General features: G+C 34.8%; 1 protein-coding gene across 9 annotated transcripts in view; it reads right to left on the reverse strand.

Annotated features, from left to right (window-relative positions):
- Positions 1–2,813: 2,813 nt before the first annotated feature.
- The window catches only part of LOC126885706 (uncharacterized protein CG43867), a 351,135-nt gene continuing 333,644 nt past the window's right edge, over positions 2,814–20,304 (reverse strand). For 7 of the 9 annotated variants that reach the window (XM_050652457.1, XM_050652440.1, XM_050652448.1 and 4 more), the window contains 5 exons: positions 13,898–14,255; positions 9,450–9,813; positions 5,828–6,238; positions 3,964–4,120; positions 2,814–3,465 (listed from right to left, as the gene is read on the reverse strand). In XM_050652457.1, the coding sequence (XP_050508414.1) occupies positions 3,001–3,465; positions 3,964–4,120; positions 5,828–6,238; positions 9,450–9,813; positions 13,898–14,255 (1,755 nt within the window). In that variant the 3' untranslated portion in view covers positions 2,814–3,000. The remainder of the gene's footprint in view (positions 3,466–3,963; positions 4,121–5,827; positions 6,239–9,449; positions 9,814–13,897; positions 14,256–20,304) is intronic. The other 2 variants (XM_050652466.1, XM_050652462.1) reach the window with 1 other exon arrangement.

The following is a 20,304-nucleotide window of genomic DNA, read 5'->3' on the forward strand; positions in this document are numbered from 1 at the left end:
ACCCGCAGAGTGCTTAAAACATGGAGAAGAAGCGTGTACAGTTCTATATACAAGCTAATTCAAGACATTTGGCGAGACGAAACAATGCCAGATGAATGGAAAGAATGGGTTATTGTACCAATACACAAAAAAGGAAACAAAAAGCAATGTATTAACTACCGCGGAATAACACTCCTAAACACCACCTATAAAATACTTGCAAACAGCCTGCTAGAAAGAACCAAAACATACACAGAAGGAATCGTTGGAGATTATCAATGCGGATTTAGACCGGGCCGCTCTACTGTTGAACAGATTTTCACAATAAAACAGATAATGGAAAAATGCTGGGAGTTTGATCGTGAGCTTCATCAGATGTTCATAAATTTTAAAGAAGCATTTGATAGAGCATGCAGGGCTAGACTGTGGACAGCGATGCAGGAACTTGGCTTTCCAAAAAAACTAGTCAGGTTGATACGGATGTGTATGGAATGGTTACGATATAATGTGAGAGTTGAACTACAATACTCAGAGACATTTAAAATAAACAATGGACTAAAACAGGGAAATGCACTTTCACCACAACTCCTCAACTTAGCTCTGGAGCACATAATCAGAAGTGCAAGAATCTAAAAAACGAATACAGTATTTCATCGAGGAGGACCAAACTTACTACTGGCATTTGCAGACGATATCGATCTAATAGGAACACACGATTAAGGATAAAGGAGACTTTCGTGAGGTTCGAGAAGGAAGCAGAGAAGATGGGGCTCCAAATCAACGAAAAACGAGACGAAATATATGTATATGAGCCGCAATAACCAATGCAGAGACAATGCAAAATTGGTCAGAACATCACCATCGATAACTTTAACTTTGAGCGCGTTAGAGAATTCAAGTATGGAACAACAATAACTGAAGATAATAACGGATCACAAGAAATAAACAACAGGATACAGGCCGGCAACAGATGTATTTTTGCCCTCCAAAACCTTATAAAATCGAAACAACTAACAAGACGTACGAAGATATAAGTCTATAAAACAATCATACGACCCGTTGTGATGTATGGAAGCGAAACTTGGACGATAACAAAGGCAAACGAAGAGAGGCTATGTGTTTGGGAAAGAAAAATCCTAAGGAAGATCTTTGGTCCTGTGCTGGATGAAGCATCATGACAATATAGGATAATAACTAACAAAGAGCTGGAAGAACTTTACCCAGACGCCAACATCATAAAAGAAATAAAGTCCAGAAGACTCCAAATGGGCAGGACACCTCAGAAAACATTCTGACCAAAGAACAGTAAGACTGGGGTGGGAGGAAGTCCCAACTGGAAGGAGACCACGCGGACGCCCTCGACTCCGGTGGCGAGATAATATAGCAATAGACCTAAGCACTATGGGCGTGGAGAATTGGATGGAGGTTGCTCAAGACAGAAAACAGTGGAGGCATGTTGTCAAGTCGGCTAAACCCCACGATTAAACGCCACGGAGTAAGTAAGTAATTAAATTAACTGAAAGTTTACTATGAACGAAATGACTTGAAACCAAACCCGTCAAAAAGACAGTTTTGACGTGTTTGTTTTCACTTTAACTAATAAAGAATCTGACATGCTTAAAGTTGTGGGGGTGGGTCAAGAATTAGAGCACTACGCAACCCCAAGATATCTAGGCGTTACCTTCCAAAGATTCCACACATGGTCACTGCTCTAAATGAGACACGTCGAATAATGACAGGGTAGGTACCTACCTTAGACCCATCCAAGTTCCTAAAATCCACTCCATGGCAGGAATACCTCCATCTAAAACCTGTAGCTGTTCTTCTAATCTTGGGCTGAGAAATTCAAGTAATTAAAAGATCACCGTGACTCCTGCATGATGACGTCAACCTTACTCCATGTGGAAACCGGAGTGAAATGACTCGCTGCAAGTAAAATCTGAAAAAATGGGGCTTCACTGTTCTATGTGTTCTGTGCGAACATCTAGAACAAACATGTACTGAAGAACATCTAAAGCAAACCAAGAGAAGAGCTCTGGATCTCGTATAGCACTGAAAGCACACAATTTCTTATTGGGTTTATTTCGAGCCTTCAATCTCCTGAGCGTTTAGTTCCCTATTACTATTTTTAATCTAAAGAGATAGTTGTTTAATCGTTAATAGCTCTCCTTTTGAAAGGACATTTAGAAAACCACATCCGGTTCAGTTTGTCAGTTCATTCTGTCAGCCGCTTCGACTCTAGATGGTGGGTGGTTGGTGGTTGCACTTTGCCATGCTCAAACTTTTTAATGTATTTCTGGTGAAGTCTATATGTGCCGTTTCTAGACGTTTTTTTCAATTTTAAATCAAAATTTTCAACAACCCTTCAAGTTTTATTAGCTTCGGAAGATAAATTCTATAAAGAAATTTTTCAACATTGTAACATTAAAAATTAGTTGATATACAGTTATTTTACTGTATCATATCATAGCTCCGAAGATGGCTCTGTAAGAAGAAAGCGATCAACTAGGAATTAAATATTTTTCCACAGTTAAAAAAATACCTTTCTTTTCCCATTGATTCATGTGTCATTTATGTTTGTCAAAAACATATCAGTCTTTTTCAATTAAAGAATTATACCTATGTCTAAAATTTTCTATTAAAATAATTACTTGCATTATTACTAGTACCTCTTCTTCTACTGGTCCATCGATGTGTTTAAAATTCCTAATCATCTTTCATACAACATTATGTTTCCATAACGTATAGTAATGCTACAATTAATTTGAAATAATGCAATGCTAGATATTGTTGAGGTTCAACACAAAAAGTGGTTACGTTAATAAAAGAAGAAATTACATATAACAAATTCTATTTACAGTCGCTCATAATAAATATATCGCTCTATATACAATATTGAAACGCATTTCTGGCACAACAAAAAAAATATAAAATCACAATTAAAAAAAATGTCAACTTGTTTCACTCTTCCACAACTAGAACGACCTTAGGAGTCGTCCAAGGAACTGTCGAGTCGCCTCATCACGCCAGACCTGAATCCACGTGAGTTCTTCGCTTGGAGTCAGATCTTTGGACTCCGTGGTCAGGAGTAGACTTAAGAATATCCGGTTGGCTCTGGTTCGCTATGGTCTGGCTTATGATCGACTGATTCACTACGGATTGGTTCACAGAAACCATGGTGCCTCTACTGAGTGTGCCCAAAAGGGGTGTGCCTGGGTTATTGATCAATAAGTTCATGTAGTCCGCGATGAGTAAAGTTAGCTCGAGTATTTTTGGTTTGCTTAGTGAGAATATTAGTTTTTGGGATGGTAGTTGGTCGTTCTGAGTGACGACAAGCATGAAGTCTTCTTGACAGCCTCCGAACGTTAGGACGTTCGTGTAGGGGTATTTCATTCGTTGCTGCATTGTTGCTAGGTCCAAAACGGTTATGGCGTCTTCGTTCACTGCTAGCCAGATCATTGGTGAGTCTTGCTGACGCAGTCTTGCCTAAAACAAGTTGAGATTATTGAAGAATTCGATGATGCACATAAAACAGAACAGTTGTCTGCGATTAGTTAACAATAACAAACGAACAAATAACAATTAATAAGGTCGAGAAACGAAAATTATTCTGCGGAAAAGTTACTTGTTCTTTGAGTCATATCTTCCTGCATTTATCCTAGGTCTTCTTCTTTAGGTGTCATCTCCAATAGAGGTTGGCAATAACTTCTGCAAATTCGTCTCTATCTTATGCTTTTCTTATTAAGGTTTGGAGGTCTAGTACTGTCCAAACCCTGATGTTACGCAGACAGATCATTTGTCGTCTGCCAGGACCACGCTTTTCTTCTATGTTTCCTCCCATTATTATTTGAAGGTAGAAATATCTCTCGTGTCCAAAATATGTCCAAAATTAGACAATTGTAGGTATCTTGTTTAAATCAATATAAAAAAGTGACACAGATCAAAATGATTTAAGGCGTGAAACTTAACTCAAAATCTACTAACCTGAAATAGAGCAGCTCCAAAGTATGGCCATTTCCGAGTAGAATTTAAATATGCTCTAACACAGTCGGCTTGTGTTTTTCCTTTGAGTGCCCTCCACTTTGCCATTAACTTAGCCTGAAGTTCAGCCAAGCCTTCCTGGGTTAATTGGTCCCTATATCTAAAACAGACCAGTTACAAATAATATGTTAGTGAGAATTTATTAAATTAAATGATCAAAAATCATTAAGCCTCGTTCACACTGGTAAATTTTTCGTGCGTATTGAACTAATGGTTCGTCGCAATAATTGGCGTCGCAACTTTTTACGCAGCTAAAAACCGACAATCGATGGAGCCTGTGCGTTGTTTAGGTCGAAAATTCTTGCGTCCGATTTATGCGACGAACACGTTCACATTAGCACAATAATTTACGAAGCACGCAAATATTTGCGACGAACAGCTGGTGCGACCCAAATTTTTACCAGTGAGGACGCGGCAATACATGTTGAATGAGTACCAGTTAATTTTGTATTTTTTACCCTATTATCGTAATTTTCATGGTAAATGACCTTTGAATCACTAGAATATCTCAAAAATAGTGATATATTCAAAATACCAGATTTCTCATTTTTATTTTTCATCTACATTTGTATTTATAACGTTAATGATGGTGACTGCCTCTGGTAGTGACCGGGTGGATTAAGTAGCTCAGTAACTATCAGTGCCAGTCCCAAGCCCGGATAAAAGAGAAAGATTTGTAGTAGGAAGAACATCCGGCAGTAAAAACAAACCTTGCTGAAACCATGGAATGAAGGAATACGGAAAACAGTTTAGGGGCTGGGGTTACCCCTTAGAGAATGTAAGGGGTATAAGAAGATAGTGATAAGGATTGCAATTCTCAAAGTCAGAAGAATGACAACAAAGGGAAGAGATAAGAAAGATTGGTGTATTTGTGTTCAAGAAACTTCTTGGACAGGTAATAAATACCGAGATCTTGGAGATGGATATAACTTCATATACTTACAGTAGTGCGAACAGTCATGACAGAAATGGAGTGGATATTATTTTGAACAATGAGTGAACAAAACATCTAGTAAAGGTATCCAGAAGAAATGAGAGCATAAAGGGTGTATAACTACATACAAGCGATGGCAATGTAAACACCATATCTGTCTGCGCACCAAGTACGATGTGAAAAATAGAGAAAGGAAGAAATTTCCAGTGCTCTTAATTTGGAGATGCTTTAGATTCTTTTAGAGTAAAAGTGCTTTATCAGAGATGACTTGAATGGACATATTGGTGGATTTAGGACAAAAATAGAAATAGTGAAATAAAGTGATTGACTTTGCACTGACACGGGATTTGGCTGTGATTAATTCATTCTTTATGAAGACTGACGACCAGTATGTTATCTGTAATAGCTTGGGAAGAGACTAGTATGTTGCCTCTAGTAGCGGGGATGGAAAAGCCAGATATATTGTGTGCTGTGTAGAAGAATTCTTCTAAAATAGGTTATCAACTGCAACGTGATAAAGGGTGAGAATGTAGCTACTCAACACCGAACTGTGATAGTCGATAGGAATATACATGTAAGGACAAAAATAAAGCAAGTGAGACATCATAAGCATAAGCTAAAGAGGTAGAAGTTAAAGGAAAAGGTATTGTCAAAAGTCATATTATTTATAAGTTTATTTCAATTACATATAGGACGTGGTCATATTATTTATATTATTTATAATCATATTATTTATAAGTTTATTTCAAAACGTGGAAGAGAGGTCAATTTAACTGTTTTTTTTTAAGAAATAAGATAAATTAGGGGTGGTGAAAATTAGGGGTGGTAAAAGTATTTTTATGTTGTTACTCAATACTAATTATTGTTACTCACCTGTAAGGATAAAATTTATCAATGGCACTTAAAGCCTGGTTAGAGTGAGCCGTTAAAATCCCATGCACGTTATTCAAAGCATTCAAAGTACTGGAGTTCTGTATCGAGCTAGAATTCTGTATAGCGCTGCAATTCTGCACCGAAGCTGGTGGACTGAGCGTACCATTTCCAGTAGACTTCGGACTTCTGTGGAGGTTGGAAGATCCTTGATGGCTTAGAGTATTATTGGCGCTTTTGTTCGATATTAAAGAACAGTCTCCTGTGTCCATTTGAGCCATAAGAGAGGCGAATTCTAGGGCCGCTTCTCGCGTTACTGGGAACCTTCCGTTTACGATTTGTTTATTGACTTGGTAACAAAGCAGAAGGCGCTCTTTCTCGGTTTCTAGCTTTGCACTGTTTTTCCACCACAACCTAAAATATACACAAAATATTAGTATAGAACTACCGAACTAAAATGGAATTGGTAATAGTATCGTTCGCGGTACCTGTTCCGTACTTGTCCAGGATTACTTCGCATGCGCACTTTAAAAATCGCATGCGCACTTTAATAAAAAGAACGCTCTTTTTTGAAGTGCGCATGCGAAGTAATCCTGGACAAGTACGGAACAGGTACCGCGAACGATACTAGTGAAATCAAAAGTTGCATCAAAATTAACGAGGGAAAGAGCATAAGCCCTAGTTCTCACCAAATTATACAGGACAAATGGATAACTATCATAGAGTGTTAAAAAATTCACATACTGGGTTGTTTAATCACGAAAAACGTTGATTCTGATATTTAAGTTAAAATGCAAATTGTAACAATCAAGCGTAATTATCATTCAGCGAATCGTGACCATTGCTAGACATAGGCCTCCTTTAGTTTTTTCTAGCATTGCACGTTCCATGACTCGTTGTGCAACTCGTTAATTTGCCGATTTTTGCGTTAGTGTTAAAGTCTGCTCCATCAGTTTCTACGGGCAAAACGCATTGTTAATAAACCTTTCGTTTGAAACACATGGGAATTCAACTTTTCCGAATATGGTTTATCAAAGGATGTATATGCCAGGCCTATTTGCTTTTGTATTGCATGTGTTTAATTGTCTCCGCTTATTTTGATCTCGTGCCGAGATATTTGTAAATATCTTTTTATTGTATGGAATTATTGTCAACAGTTATATTTCCGCTCAATACGAGATTTTTCATTAGTTTTCTCAAAGTTTATTTTCAATACTGCTCTCTCACACGGAGTTTTAAGCAAATGTATCGTAGAAATTGTTTCTTCTAAGTTATCTGCGATTAGATAAACGTCATCCACAAACCTCAATTGACTTAATCTTTCTCCATCTATATTGATACCCACATCTTGCCCATTGAGTGTTCTTATAAATATATATGTTCTTAAAATATTGTTTTATTATCTTACTTCTTAACCTAAGCTGAGTTTTTCTGTGTTTTCGTGTTAGTGACGTATACCTGTAATCTATTTGGCTTTACTTTAGTGCTTCCAGTACTGTTTCAAATTCTACAGAATCAAAAGCCTTCTCGTATTCGACAAACGGAAGAGCCAGTGGTATGTTGTTCTCGATGCATTTGACATAATACTAATTAAAATAATATAAACTAACTTCATCTTTGATACTAATTAAGTTTAGGTATTAGTCTCTTCAATAAGATTTTCTTAAGGGGAAAGGAACAAAATGCAAAATTTTGACGCCTGTCAAAATTTTCAATGTATTTTAAATGTAATCATTTCTTTCGAACCCTGAGACAACTAATAAGTATTTTTGAAAAATGTAATAGCATAATGAAAGATTACTTTATTACCGAGGGTCGAAAGTACCTTAGAATAAATAAAAAGTTTCTTTTGAATGAGATATTTGAAATTAAAAATCACACTACATTTTCTCTTAGTTTTTCACCCCTGTAACTGATTAAAATAAACATTATAGAAGTTTTCGGGACTTTCGGCCCTCGGTAGTATACTCTTTCATTCTGCGTTTAAACTTTTCAAAAATACTTATTAGTTTTCTCAGGATTCTAAATAATGAATCCCATTTAAATAGCACTGAAGCCGAAAATTCGTATCCCCTTAAAGAGTTTGTACATATGTGTCAAGATACTGATGACTCTATAATTTTCTGAATTGGGAATATCACCTTTTTTGTGTAATAAAACTATAACTGCATTGTTCCAGTCTTTTGGAATCGTACTCATATGTAAGTACTGACTTTAGAAAGATTCCTCCTTCTACTTTTATTGTCTAAATAACGAGTACATCACCAAGAAATCAATAGTTTTTTATTTCCTTTAAAGCTGATCTTACTTCTGACACTGTAATGGGTGAAAAATGAAAAATTTTCAAATCCCCGATTTATGCCCCCCTTACTCGTGTCAGGGAATTGTCTTGTGGTCTTTATGGAGGCTGGTATAGAGGATTTTATAAAACTCCCTAGTTATTTGTAGAATGTCCTGTTATCTGTTGTTGCCTTTCCGTCTTGGTCTCTCATCCTGTATATTTCTTTTTTAAATTGTGTAATTTCTTTTCATTATCTTTAAACAATTTTTGTTCTCTTCTACTATTTGAGTAACTACATTAGTATTATATCTTCTTAGGTCTTTTGAAGTTATTCTTCTTTAGGCGCGATGCGATTGAGAGTAAAATTTCATAAATCTGCGCGCATGCGCACACAGAAAGTAATAGTTCGTTGCTAATCTTTCAAGATAGGTATGTATGTATCTGTATAAGCGCAAATAAGTCATTAAATGAATATATTAGTGTTTTTAGTAAATGTATTATTTATTATACTTTTTGGATTTGTCTTTCTCTGTAGTAAGATAATAAAATATTATGTAGGTATAACATTTTTATGTCTATTTGTCACCGTGTTGTGTAATTATATCCGAAACTTACGTGTCATTTAAAAAAGCTCGGTGGCGTAGTTGTTAGAGCGTTGGGTCAGTGATTGGAAGGTCGCACCGGTCGTGGGTTCCAATCCTGGACGATTCATATTTTTTTTAAATTTTTGGTTGTTTTAATAAAAAAATTTTAAAAGTGGTAGATCAGAAAGGTAGTTTAATATTTAAATAAAAGACAAATAACCTGTTAAGTATATTTACTTCGTTGAAATTATATAATAGAAGAATAACTTCTTACGTGCGTACAAAGTACACACACACATTCTTTTTTTTTAGAATCTGCTGAAATTCTTTTATTTATTTTTTTATTTCTCTTTGTTTCCCTTTTCTTTCTCGCTTAGGTTTCGTCGTATTTGTCGTATAGCTTTTGTATTTTTGCTATTTTTTTTACTTTTGGTGTAATGTTTCTTGCCAAATTTGAGTTGTACGTTTTCAACCGAATCTGTTAATTTATTGTGATCATCGATACTAAGGGATTTGTCTGTAAATTTTCGTCTATATTATTTTTGGTTCTATTTTTGTTATATTGTCCATATCTCCAATAGCTTATTGGAGATAACTTGTACGGATTATTTATACAACAAATGTGACTATGTAATATTATAAATTAAACAGAATGTTAGAACCATATAGGTATGGAAGTAAAACAAATCCAAAATATAATATCTGAAGCATGAGTAAAATATTGAGCATAACTTCAATTACATATAAATAAAAAACTTGCCTGTTTTTGTAGGTCAGTCTTATAACCTTGCTATTTTCAAACTTCCCCAACCCTTTCTCCCTCAAGGCGATCTCCCACTTGGAAATCAAATCGCACAGCTTCGCAGCTGGATCCAACGTATGTTCCAGATCCTTCTCGATGGGATCGTCGCTGAAGATGGCGAATCCATTGCTCGTGCGACATCCGATTTCTTGAGCCAGAGAGTCTTGGAATTCCTTGATCGATGTGGAACCGTCGAAGCTAGTGATATGGTACGTTCCGTTGAGCAAATGGACGGGCATGGAATGGGGCAACGAGTGGTGTTGGGGGTTTTTGAGAAGAATACTCAGCACCTCCATCCTGGATGGTTTTAGTTCACGACCACCTAAAATGTAGACAAAATATAATTAGAAAAATCAATAATACAAATATCGCCCAGTTTTTTTAAATTTATTAATAAGACGCTTGTTTCTGCCCACGTTTTTCTTCTACTTTCTGTAATATATTAAAGGCGAGTTTTGTATAGTCGGTCGGATAGCCAAGTTGGGCAGGCGGTCTACTTCACTTCACTTCAATGCTGAAGGAGATCTGGTAGATATGAGTTCAATCCCTGGCCCGCTAAACAGAAAAATAGGAAAAGCTAACGCAGCAGTTTAAAATTGTAATATAAATTTGAGGCCTAGACTGGAATACGCTGGTGTCTGATCGGCCTGTGAGCTATATGAGGGGAGCTGTAATGCAAATTGATAAGGGCCTGCGGCTTAGTGATATTTCCTCCATAGATCCTTACCGGAAGCCTAATATACCAGTGTATATAAAAGAGTTTTCTACAAATGGCGCCGCTTGTCGCAGCCTAATTTCCAGTGTTTTCGGTTAAAGCATCGTTCTCATTTCAATTTATAGTCTTTCTGGTTTTTTTCTTCAAATAAGTATTCGGTTTTTGTATATTAATTGTGAGGGTCCTCTTAATTTACTCCTCTTCCAGTTTTGTAAGTAAATTCTCTATATGTATCACTCTTGTCTTAAACCAGTATTCCGGTTGGCGTATGGCGGAATTTAATTAGAACAACAAAGAAATAATGTGTACAACGAACGGTAATCTGTTTATTTATTTTGTGTGAACAAGCGGTGTGTTGTTGACCTATATCGACAATCGAAGGGTGTGCATTGTGCAGACGCTGGTAGTAGACTGACTGGGTCGAACGAAACCCCACTGTTATGTTAACTGATTTGCGGTTTCTTAGATAAACCAGAGAAAGCCATGAATTGAGAAACTTTATGGATTTCAATAATTTTGACATAACGAGGCTGGGGACATCGTAATCAATTAAGAAGTGTTTCTTTGAAAGAAACATTAATCTTATACAATCTGTTTAACGTTTCGTTTAACATCTGCTCTGTATTTACATGTGAATTTATATGACTCATATTAGGTATTTCGTTTTGCGAAAAGTTATTAAAAATAAAAATTAAAATTAGCAGAAAATAGTAATTACAGCGTAATGCTATACCAGAATGGATTCGTCGGCAAGGAAGTGTATCTTGTACAATCTCTCGTTTTCATTTGCGATGCCCATATTGCAACACTTTCGTCTTCACACTGAGAGCGCCATATTCAGAAATATTTAGGAGTGTAGGTTCTATGTGCCTTGCTTTAGAACCACTAATAAGAATTTCTCTAGTTAATTTGTTTCCAGTTTTAATATTTACTGTTATCTTTTCGTAAAGCTGTTGTACTGCTGTTATATTGTTTTTGTTTATTCCTTGTTTTCCACTGCTACCTAGAGCATAAAAAGTGGTACACTATCGTATGCCTTTGTGAATTTATATTTATGTCACTTAGCTCTCTGGAGTTTGAACAATCTTTTCCATCTTCTTTTTTGTAGATGTTGTTAATATGTGCCTTTGTCCAGTCCGGTGGTATGTCATCTCATTTATAGAATAACGTGAAAACATACGCTAGTAGTTACTTTCTGTAATACTTTTGGGCTGTGTTTTAGGTATTCGTTCGGTATATCTTGTGATCCCCATACTTTCTATACAGTCCAGGGCGCATCTGTTTTGAGATGGACGTTGAGAGGTGACTCAAATTTTTTTACAGAAATTGCTTGAAAATAATTTAAATAATAATATTTGAGTTATCCTCCCGCTCAAAATGGTCCGGAACATTGTTTAAATAATCAAAATGTCAAAATATGAAGGAAAAATTCGATTTTTTTATTGGTTTTTTGATTATAACTTTAAAACTATTTATTCTGAGAAAAGTTGTACTGACATAAAAGTTGCGTAATTAAATTTCCTATAACACAGAATTGGTTAAAAATTTAAAAAATAGTCACCCTTGTTGCAAAATAGCAATAATTGCGAAAAAACCAAACAAAAATAAGTATTCGCATTTTACGTCTTTCAACCAATTACGCTACACTTAGGACTTTCATATTTTACCCAGAAAAACTTTATGATATAGTAAAACAACACTGTAAATTTCATTAAGATCGGTTTAATAGATTTTGCAAAATAAATTTTGCAATCCAGCTTTCGCAAAAAAAATTCATTTTTTTTCAATGTTGCAGGACTGAAAATAAATCAGATAGCTAGTTGAATTTTTTTTTACTTATTGAAGTGTACTGTACCTTTCATTTGCAATTTGCAAAATTAAAATCGATTAATTACCACGGCTTCAGGAAATTTTTTAAATAAACATTAATTTTTGGTGCTACGCGCAGGACAGCGGTGTTCGATTCACACAAGTTGATTTCCACCAAAATTTCTTCCAATCTTTATCTAATATATTATTTTCTTACTCTATATTTTGTTGTATTTTAATATTTTAATTCCACAAAAATCAAACTAATTTTATTATTGTTTGTGAAATATTGTTTAAACAATTGCATATGTTTAAATATAATAAACTTTTATTCTCTAAGTTAAAATATATGAACAAAGAAAGTTTTTGCTAAAAAGAGTGTTATTTCAAAAGATAGAGTATGTGTTTTTATTTTGCAATAAACAAATTTATTTATTTATATTGAAATGTAATAAAAATTAAAATGTATCAAGCATTATCAAAGGTCAATGGAATGCCCAATCAGAGCAAACTATCCGCTGTCCTGCGCGTAGCACCAATAATTAATGTTTATTTAAAAAAAATCCTGACGCCATGGTAGTTAATCGATTTGAATTTTGCAAATTGCAAATGAAAGGCACAGTACACTTATATATGCAAAAAAAAATTCAACTTGCTATCTGCTTTATTTTCTGTCCTGTAACATTTTGAAAAAATGAATTTTTTTTGCGAAAGCTGGATTGCAAAATTTATTTTGCAAAATCTATTGAACCGATCTTAATGAAATTTACAGTACTGTTTTACTGTATCGTATAGTTTTTCTGGGTAAAATATAAATGTCCTAAGTGTAGCATAAATGGTTGAAAAACGTAAAATGCAAATACTTGTTTTTGTATGGTTTTTTCGCAATTATTGCTATTTTGCAACAAGGATGACTATTTTTTAAATTTTTAACCAATTTTATATTGTAGGAAATTTAATTACGCAACTTTTATGTTAGTACAACTTTTCTCGAAAATGAATACTTTTAAAGTTATAATCAAAAAACCAAGAAAAAAATCGAATTTTTCCTTAATTTTTTAACATTTTGATTATTTAAACAATGTTCCGGACCTTTTTGAGAGGGAGGATAACTCAAATATTATTATTTGATTTATTTTCAAGCAATTTCTGCAAAAAAATTTGAGTCGCCTCTCAACGTCCAAATGTACTATTATTTTTACAGATGCGCCCTGGTCTAATAATAAATTTGGGTTTGTCACATTGTTCACTTATCTTAATGACCTCTTCGCATATTAAGGCCTTCTTTTATTTTTATAGTTCACGATTTATTCCATTGTGTGACGTTTTTAATTTTTCAAAGGTTTGAACAATTGGAATTTTAGGTCAAACGGGCAACACGTATTATGTTCTCAAAAAACTTGATAGTGTGTAAATTCTGTTTTATTTTGTTCTTATATATATATTTTTTTATTAAAATCAGCCAACTTCAACAATGTACATGTTACATGACCTTCGGAGCTTCGTCTTATATGAGGTTATAAATACTTCATTGAAGAGTAATGGGTAATTGTCAACACAAAACACAATCAAAACCATTAAAAGGGCAACGCCTCTGTTATAAGGGTGAAAGCCCTTTTAAAATGTGTAAAAATCACATTTAAAAGGTGCTTGTTGAAAAGCTGAAAAGTTGAAAAGTTGAAAAAGGTGTATGGTCCATGAATGGCTCGTTGAAATGAGGGAAAAAAATCTGAGTTTTGGTTTTTGTCTTGTTCTAATTCTCGTCCATTTCTTCTACTACACTGGTTAACAGTACGAACTTTTTGTCTATTTATTTGATTGAATTTTAGTTAATGGATCTTCAGGTATTCTTAAAACAACAAATTAAAAAATTGTAACTTACCTGCTAAAATGGTCCGTTCCAAGGCTCTTTCACAATACGCAGCATATTTCCCACACTCCGTCCTATTCTCAGCGTTCCTCTGCAGGTGCAGCTTCAAAAACCACAACAACATCGAATTCTTAGGCACAAACAGACTAACAGCCAACGCCAACAGCTGCCAACCTTGCAAGAGAGTGTAGATGGGCGGCCCTTTGGGGTCTTTATGCTCCTTGTAGCACTCCTTGTGCTCCTTGTACTTCTCTTCTTGTGTGGCCTGTATATTTGACAAGGCGATTTGTTGGTCAGATATGGTGCTATTTATGCTGGGCGTGTTCGTTTCGCAGGTAAAGAGGCTTTGCGTTGCGCAAAGGAGCAGTTGCTGAAAAGAATATTGGTGTTTCTTTCAAGTCGATTAGAAGACCCTCGTGAAGTCATTCTACCGATTGCTTATAGTTGCAGCTCATTTGTTGTACATTTTAATGGGAAATATTATGAAAAAGAATAATATGAGAGTAATTACAGGCACTTATATTAAAAATTATAAAGACAGTATGATGATCAAACAGGACACCAACCAAATCAAGAATATAGAAAGACATAGAGGGTTTCGTCAGCCTCATATGTTCTCGTTGATTTTTTTCAGGATTATGATATAAAAAACAATTAACAATACATAGAAAGTACATGTACATAGAAAGACTACAGTCTCACAAAGGGTACAAAAATAAATACTGTAAAGGTTTGGTCACGTCAGAAAATAGGAACTAAACTTACGTGCATAGAAATCGGCCCTCTTAAAAATTTGATTATTTTTGATGTCTCATATTTCCTAAACCTGTTGGCCGATTTAAGTGGTTTTTTTAACATGTTATAGCCTGATTCTTTAACAATACCACTGTAATAATATTGTTGCTAAACAGGTAAATTTTCATTGTATACCGGGTGTACCAATCGAACTGTGTTTTTTCTGAAAGTTCGCATCACCCTGTGGAATATTCCAGCACTTATAAAATACTGAAATTAAAAACCAAACTATTGGGACCGTGCAAGTTCGGCAAAGCGACCTCTATTTCTACGCTCTGTACTTTTATTCGCACTTTTAATTATATTGGCCAATTATATTAGTCCTGGTTGCTGGATAATTGTCAAGGCCATAGTCCAAAAAAATAATAAGAAGAAAAAATAAGATGCAGGTTATGCTATGCAAACGTAAACAATTGTATGTAGTAAATAAAATTAGTTATTAAAATGCAGTACTGCAAGCAAAATACAATTAATTAAATTTACCTTCATATAATAATTGCATATCATATCAATATTGTGGAGCAATATATAATTTTTCTGCTTCAATGACAGAAGGTATGAAATATACGTCAATTTGACAATTTCAATTGACAATATGAATTATTTAAGATAGTTGAAATATTTCTCCGCGACTCGCGCACGGTCGTTTCTCGTTTCCCTTCCAAGTACTTGCACACCGCGAATAGCCTCAGGTTATCTTAACATTCTGTTTTTGATTCATTCGTTTATGTTGGATAATAAAAAAGTTAGGTATTTTAACAACTAGACATGTTCTTCATCAATACACGGTGTTTCTAAATAAGTGCGACAAACTTTAAGGGATAATTCTACATGAAAAAATAATGACCGTTTGCTTTATAAACATATGTCCGCAAATGCTTCGTTTTCGAGATACGGGATGTTGAATTTTTTCTTACAAACTGACGCTTTATTTTATTGCTTTAAAACCGGTTGAGATATGCCAATGAAATTTGGTGGGTTTTAAGACGTAATTATTGCACATTTTTTGACAAACAATTAAGAATTTAATATTCACCATTAGCGCGCATACGTGTAATATGACCGATCATATTACTCGTATGCACGCTAATAGTGAATATAAAATTCTTAATTTTATGTCAAAAAATCCGCAATAACTGAACAACTCCAACTACTACTAAACAAAACAAACAATTTCTGTGAAGAATATGGACTAAAAATGAATATAAAAAAGACCAAATACATGATAATAACTAAGAAAACAAACATACAAACAAGCATACAGTTGGGAAATGTACCGATATAAAGGGTTGATAAATACAAATACCTAGGAACCTGGATCTCAGAGAAAAATGATCAAACAACAGAAATAAGGACCAGGATAGAAATAGCAAGAAATGCGTTTGTAAAAATGAAAACAGTTCTCTGCAACAAAGACCTTAGCTTAGAACTGAGAGTAAGAGCTTTGAGATGCTACGTGTTCTCGATACTACAATATGGACTTGAAAGCTGGACATTAAAGCAAGAACACATAAATAAGCTACAGTCATTTGAAATGTGGTGTTACAGAAGGATGCTTAGAATAGCATGGACACAGAGGAAAACGAACACGGAAGTACTGCGAGAAATGGGTAAAGAAAGCGAAATAATAAACACAATAAAAATAAGAAAGTTACAATATCTGGGACACGTAATGAGGGGACCGCGGTATGAAATGCTAAGACTGAAAATACAGGGAAAGATAAGAGGCGGGAGGAGTATAGGAAGAAGGAGAGTGTCATAGTTAAAGAATTTAAGGGACTGGTTTAGATGCAGTTCTATAGAACTCTTTAGAGCATCGGTGGAGAGTACAGATAGTGATGATGATATCAAACCTCCGATTAGGAGACGACACTTAAAGAAGAAGAAGAAAACCTACCAAATTTCATTTGCATATCTCAACTGGTTTTAAAGCAATAAATAAATCGTCAGTTTGTAAGAAAAAATTCAACATCCCGTATCTCGGAAACGAAACATTTGCGGACAAACGTTTATAAAGCCAACTGTCATTATTTTTTTATGCAGAATTACCCCTTAAAGTTTGTTCTACTTATTTAAAACACCGTATATTGATGAAGAACATGTCTAGTTGTTAAAGTACCTAACTTTTTTATTATCGAATATAAAAGAATGAATCAAAAAACAGAATGTTAAGAAAACCTGAGGCTATAGTTGGGTTTTAATTAAAACTGGAGGCTATAGTTGGGTTTTAATTTCAGTATTTTATAAATGCTAGACTATTCCACAGGGTGATGCGAACTTTGAGAAAATAACACAGTTTGATTGGTACACCCGGTATATAATGAAAATTTACCTGTTTAACAACAATATTATTACAGTGATATTGTTAAATAATCAGACTATAACACGTTAAAAAAATCACTTAAATCGGCCAAAAGGTTTAGGAAATATGAGACATCGAAAATGAACAAATTTTTAAGTGGTCCGATTTCTATGCACGTAAGTTTATGTAGAACGAAGGATAGACCTGTTAGAAGTTGAGTGAAAAATGGGTAGAAGCAAACCGGGAAAATGGAGGGATTGTATGGAAGAAGAATTTAAAATGAAAAGTTAAATGAATAAGACACGATGGACAGGAATGTGTGACGAATTGACGAAGAAGAATAAGGAAAGCTCAGGAATAAGAAGATGCTTCGCGGGCGGTACTAGACTCACGATGTTAACACTAGAATGTCTGGCTTAGCATACCTACCTAGAAAGCCGGAAGGGATCATTTTGGCCCCACGTTCTTTAATCAATTAAAACTCAGTTTAAAGAAATTAAATCAACTCTAGACGGTAGAATCAAATTTTATTTTTTACTTTTATTGTTTAACACATTCGCTGCCCATCAAAAGCATTCGGAACACCATACAATTTGCAGTTTTTGATATTTGCCACACATTGCCTTGTTACAACCGTGGCAATGATTTGAAGTATGATTACCTTTACAAAATATTTTCAACTGATATTTTTTTCGTTTTTGGATAGTAACAGTGATAGTTGTTGGTAGGCCTGGTGTTGCTAGACGTAGTTCCAGATTTCGGGAGACAAGGTATGGGGCCCATAATTCTTCACACAGCCGAAGAATAAACTTACGGAAACTGAGTCTACTTCCAGTTATTTCTTTATAAATAATCCATGCATTTATTGCTTCCAAGTCAAGAGTATGATAAAACACGTACATACACCATCGTCTTGAAGTTGCTTTTGTAGTATAAAGACGCGTCATTTGGTCCTCTACACCAACAATTGCATCTTTGTGTTCACTTGTGTTCGCCAACAATTGTATCTTTATTACGTAGATGATCAGTACCAGTATAAGGGTAACCATTTACAATAAACATACATAAATATAATTTTACCCATTCGACAGGAAATTGAAAGAAAGGATCGTAGAATTTACCAGAAAACGATAATAACTTACACGGGGCCAATTTGGCCCCTTTAGTCTTCTATGGTAGATTTGTTAAAAAAACCATTAAATAAATTTAGTAGTAATAGTACATTGTTTACCGGGTAGGAAAAGCTTAACATTCCTGGACGACTGTGAAGATTGCTAAGTCGAGGCGCAAGCCGAGACTTAGCAACACAGAGTCCAGGAATGTGGCTTTTCCTACGAGGTAAACATACTATTTTTCCGCAAATCGTTTAAAATTCGACAGATATTGATTGATTTAAAAAAAACGCGATAATTTTATTCCCAAATAAATGGTGCTTTGAAATTCCTAATAAAATTACTTGGGTTAGAATGGAAACGTATTGAGGTTGAATTGTCAAACTTGACGCTTATAAATTTAATTGCTGGTGTTCTCGAAAATAAAATGATAAGTGATGATGAAATTTCCATTCCTGGGACTCCTCCAGAGCTGGTTGAGGCAGTGAATACTGCTTCATTAGAATTATTGCCAAAGAAATCAAGAGAAAAGTACGAAAATGCATACAGACGTTTTATGGATTATCGCATGAGTAAAAATACGAGTTCTTTCTCAGAAAATGTTGTAATGGCATACTTCCTAGACCTTTGTTTAAAGATGAAATCTTCAACATTATGGGCCAATTATTCAATGCTGAAGTCAACCCTTGCACTTAAACACAATGCAGATATATATACATACTCAAAACTTCGTTCTTTATTGAAACGGCAAGCTCAAGGTTATAGGGCAAAGAAATCTAAGATTTTAACGAAGGAAGAAATTGAAAAATTTATCCAGGAAGCTCCAGATAAAGAAAACTTAATGATTAAGGTAATTTACAAGGTTTTAATAGCAATGTGTTTTCTATCATTTATGTAGAACACTAACAACTGTACGGAAATATCATTTCCTTACAGTAAGGAAATGACATTTCCTTACAGTAAGGAAGTCCTGACTTTTTCTTCAAGAAATTTTGACAGGAAATTTTGACAGGAATGTCAAAATTTCCTGGCGATTTGCGGAAAACAATATTTTTTTGTTTTAAATAAGGCTTTGTATCAAAATATTAAAAGTCATAAAATATGAAAATATTATTGCCTCAAATAAAAAAAACTACAATAACTTAAAATCGCAACAGGGGCCAAATCGGCCCCTCCGGCTTTCTAGTGTTAATAGTAGTGCAATTGTTTATAGACTAGTTCAAATAGTGCACAAGGTATATCTATGGTAGATCCCTAAAATATTCACTGAAATTGCAAACGGTAATGTTTTTATATTTTTTCGGTAGCCAGCTGTTGATACAATAGCCTGTTGTACTTACTGTAGCAAATTGGCTTATCGTAAATCTTCCATTTATTAAATCTTATGACCTATATTTTTAGTATTAAACTACTTACGTAGCAGGGACTGATGCCTTTAAATGTCCTCCGAAGCACGCTAGTAGCTCAGTTAAATTAGAAAATGAAAAATATGTAGTGTCTGTGCCTGGATCGAACTTGGTCGAGTCTAAAGGCGCGTTTTCACGGGTCGATCTGGATTGAACGATTTAGATCGATTATTAAATCGAAAGCAAATTGAATATGTAAACCATAAATCGACTTGGCCGTTCGGCGGATTGAGTCGATTCGACGGAAGTAGAAAGACTGTCTACTTTTGATAGGCGATTGTCGCCGAATCGATGTCGAACGACTGGAATCGAATGTGTAAATACCTCGTCGAACAGAAACACAACATATTTGTATCGGTTTTTGAATTTTCCCAACATTCTTTTTCTAAAAGTTCTTTAAAATGTGCATTACCCATTCTTAGATGATTTCTATAAGCCTCTGGATCTTCCACAACCATTTTTTGGAGCAGGGTTTGTGATGCACGGTCGGGTCCACCACCTTCGTTTATTTTTCTTTTTGTTTGATTTGGCGATTTCATCTCGAATTGCATAACAAAAAAATAATTGCACACCTACATTAAGAATTTCACGTGACGCCATTTTGTACTCCAATTAATTCAACATTCATCGACTGTCGTGTAAACCTTTTTGCTTTCGTCACAGATCGAATTATGGTCGAACGATCCAAATCGTTCAACCCAGATCGACCCGTGAAAACGCGCCATAAGCCATCTGACTTAATAAACCAATACCTACCTAACCACTAAGCTGAACTCGCAACTTGTCTGCTCAACAAATTGTGAC

Source organism: Diabrotica virgifera, chromosome 1 (genome assembly GCF_917563875.1).
Source record: "Diabrotica virgifera virgifera chromosome 1, PGI_DIABVI_V3a".
NCBI classification, from domain to species: Eukaryota; Metazoa; Arthropoda; class Insecta; order Coleoptera; family Chrysomelidae; genus Diabrotica; species Diabrotica virgifera.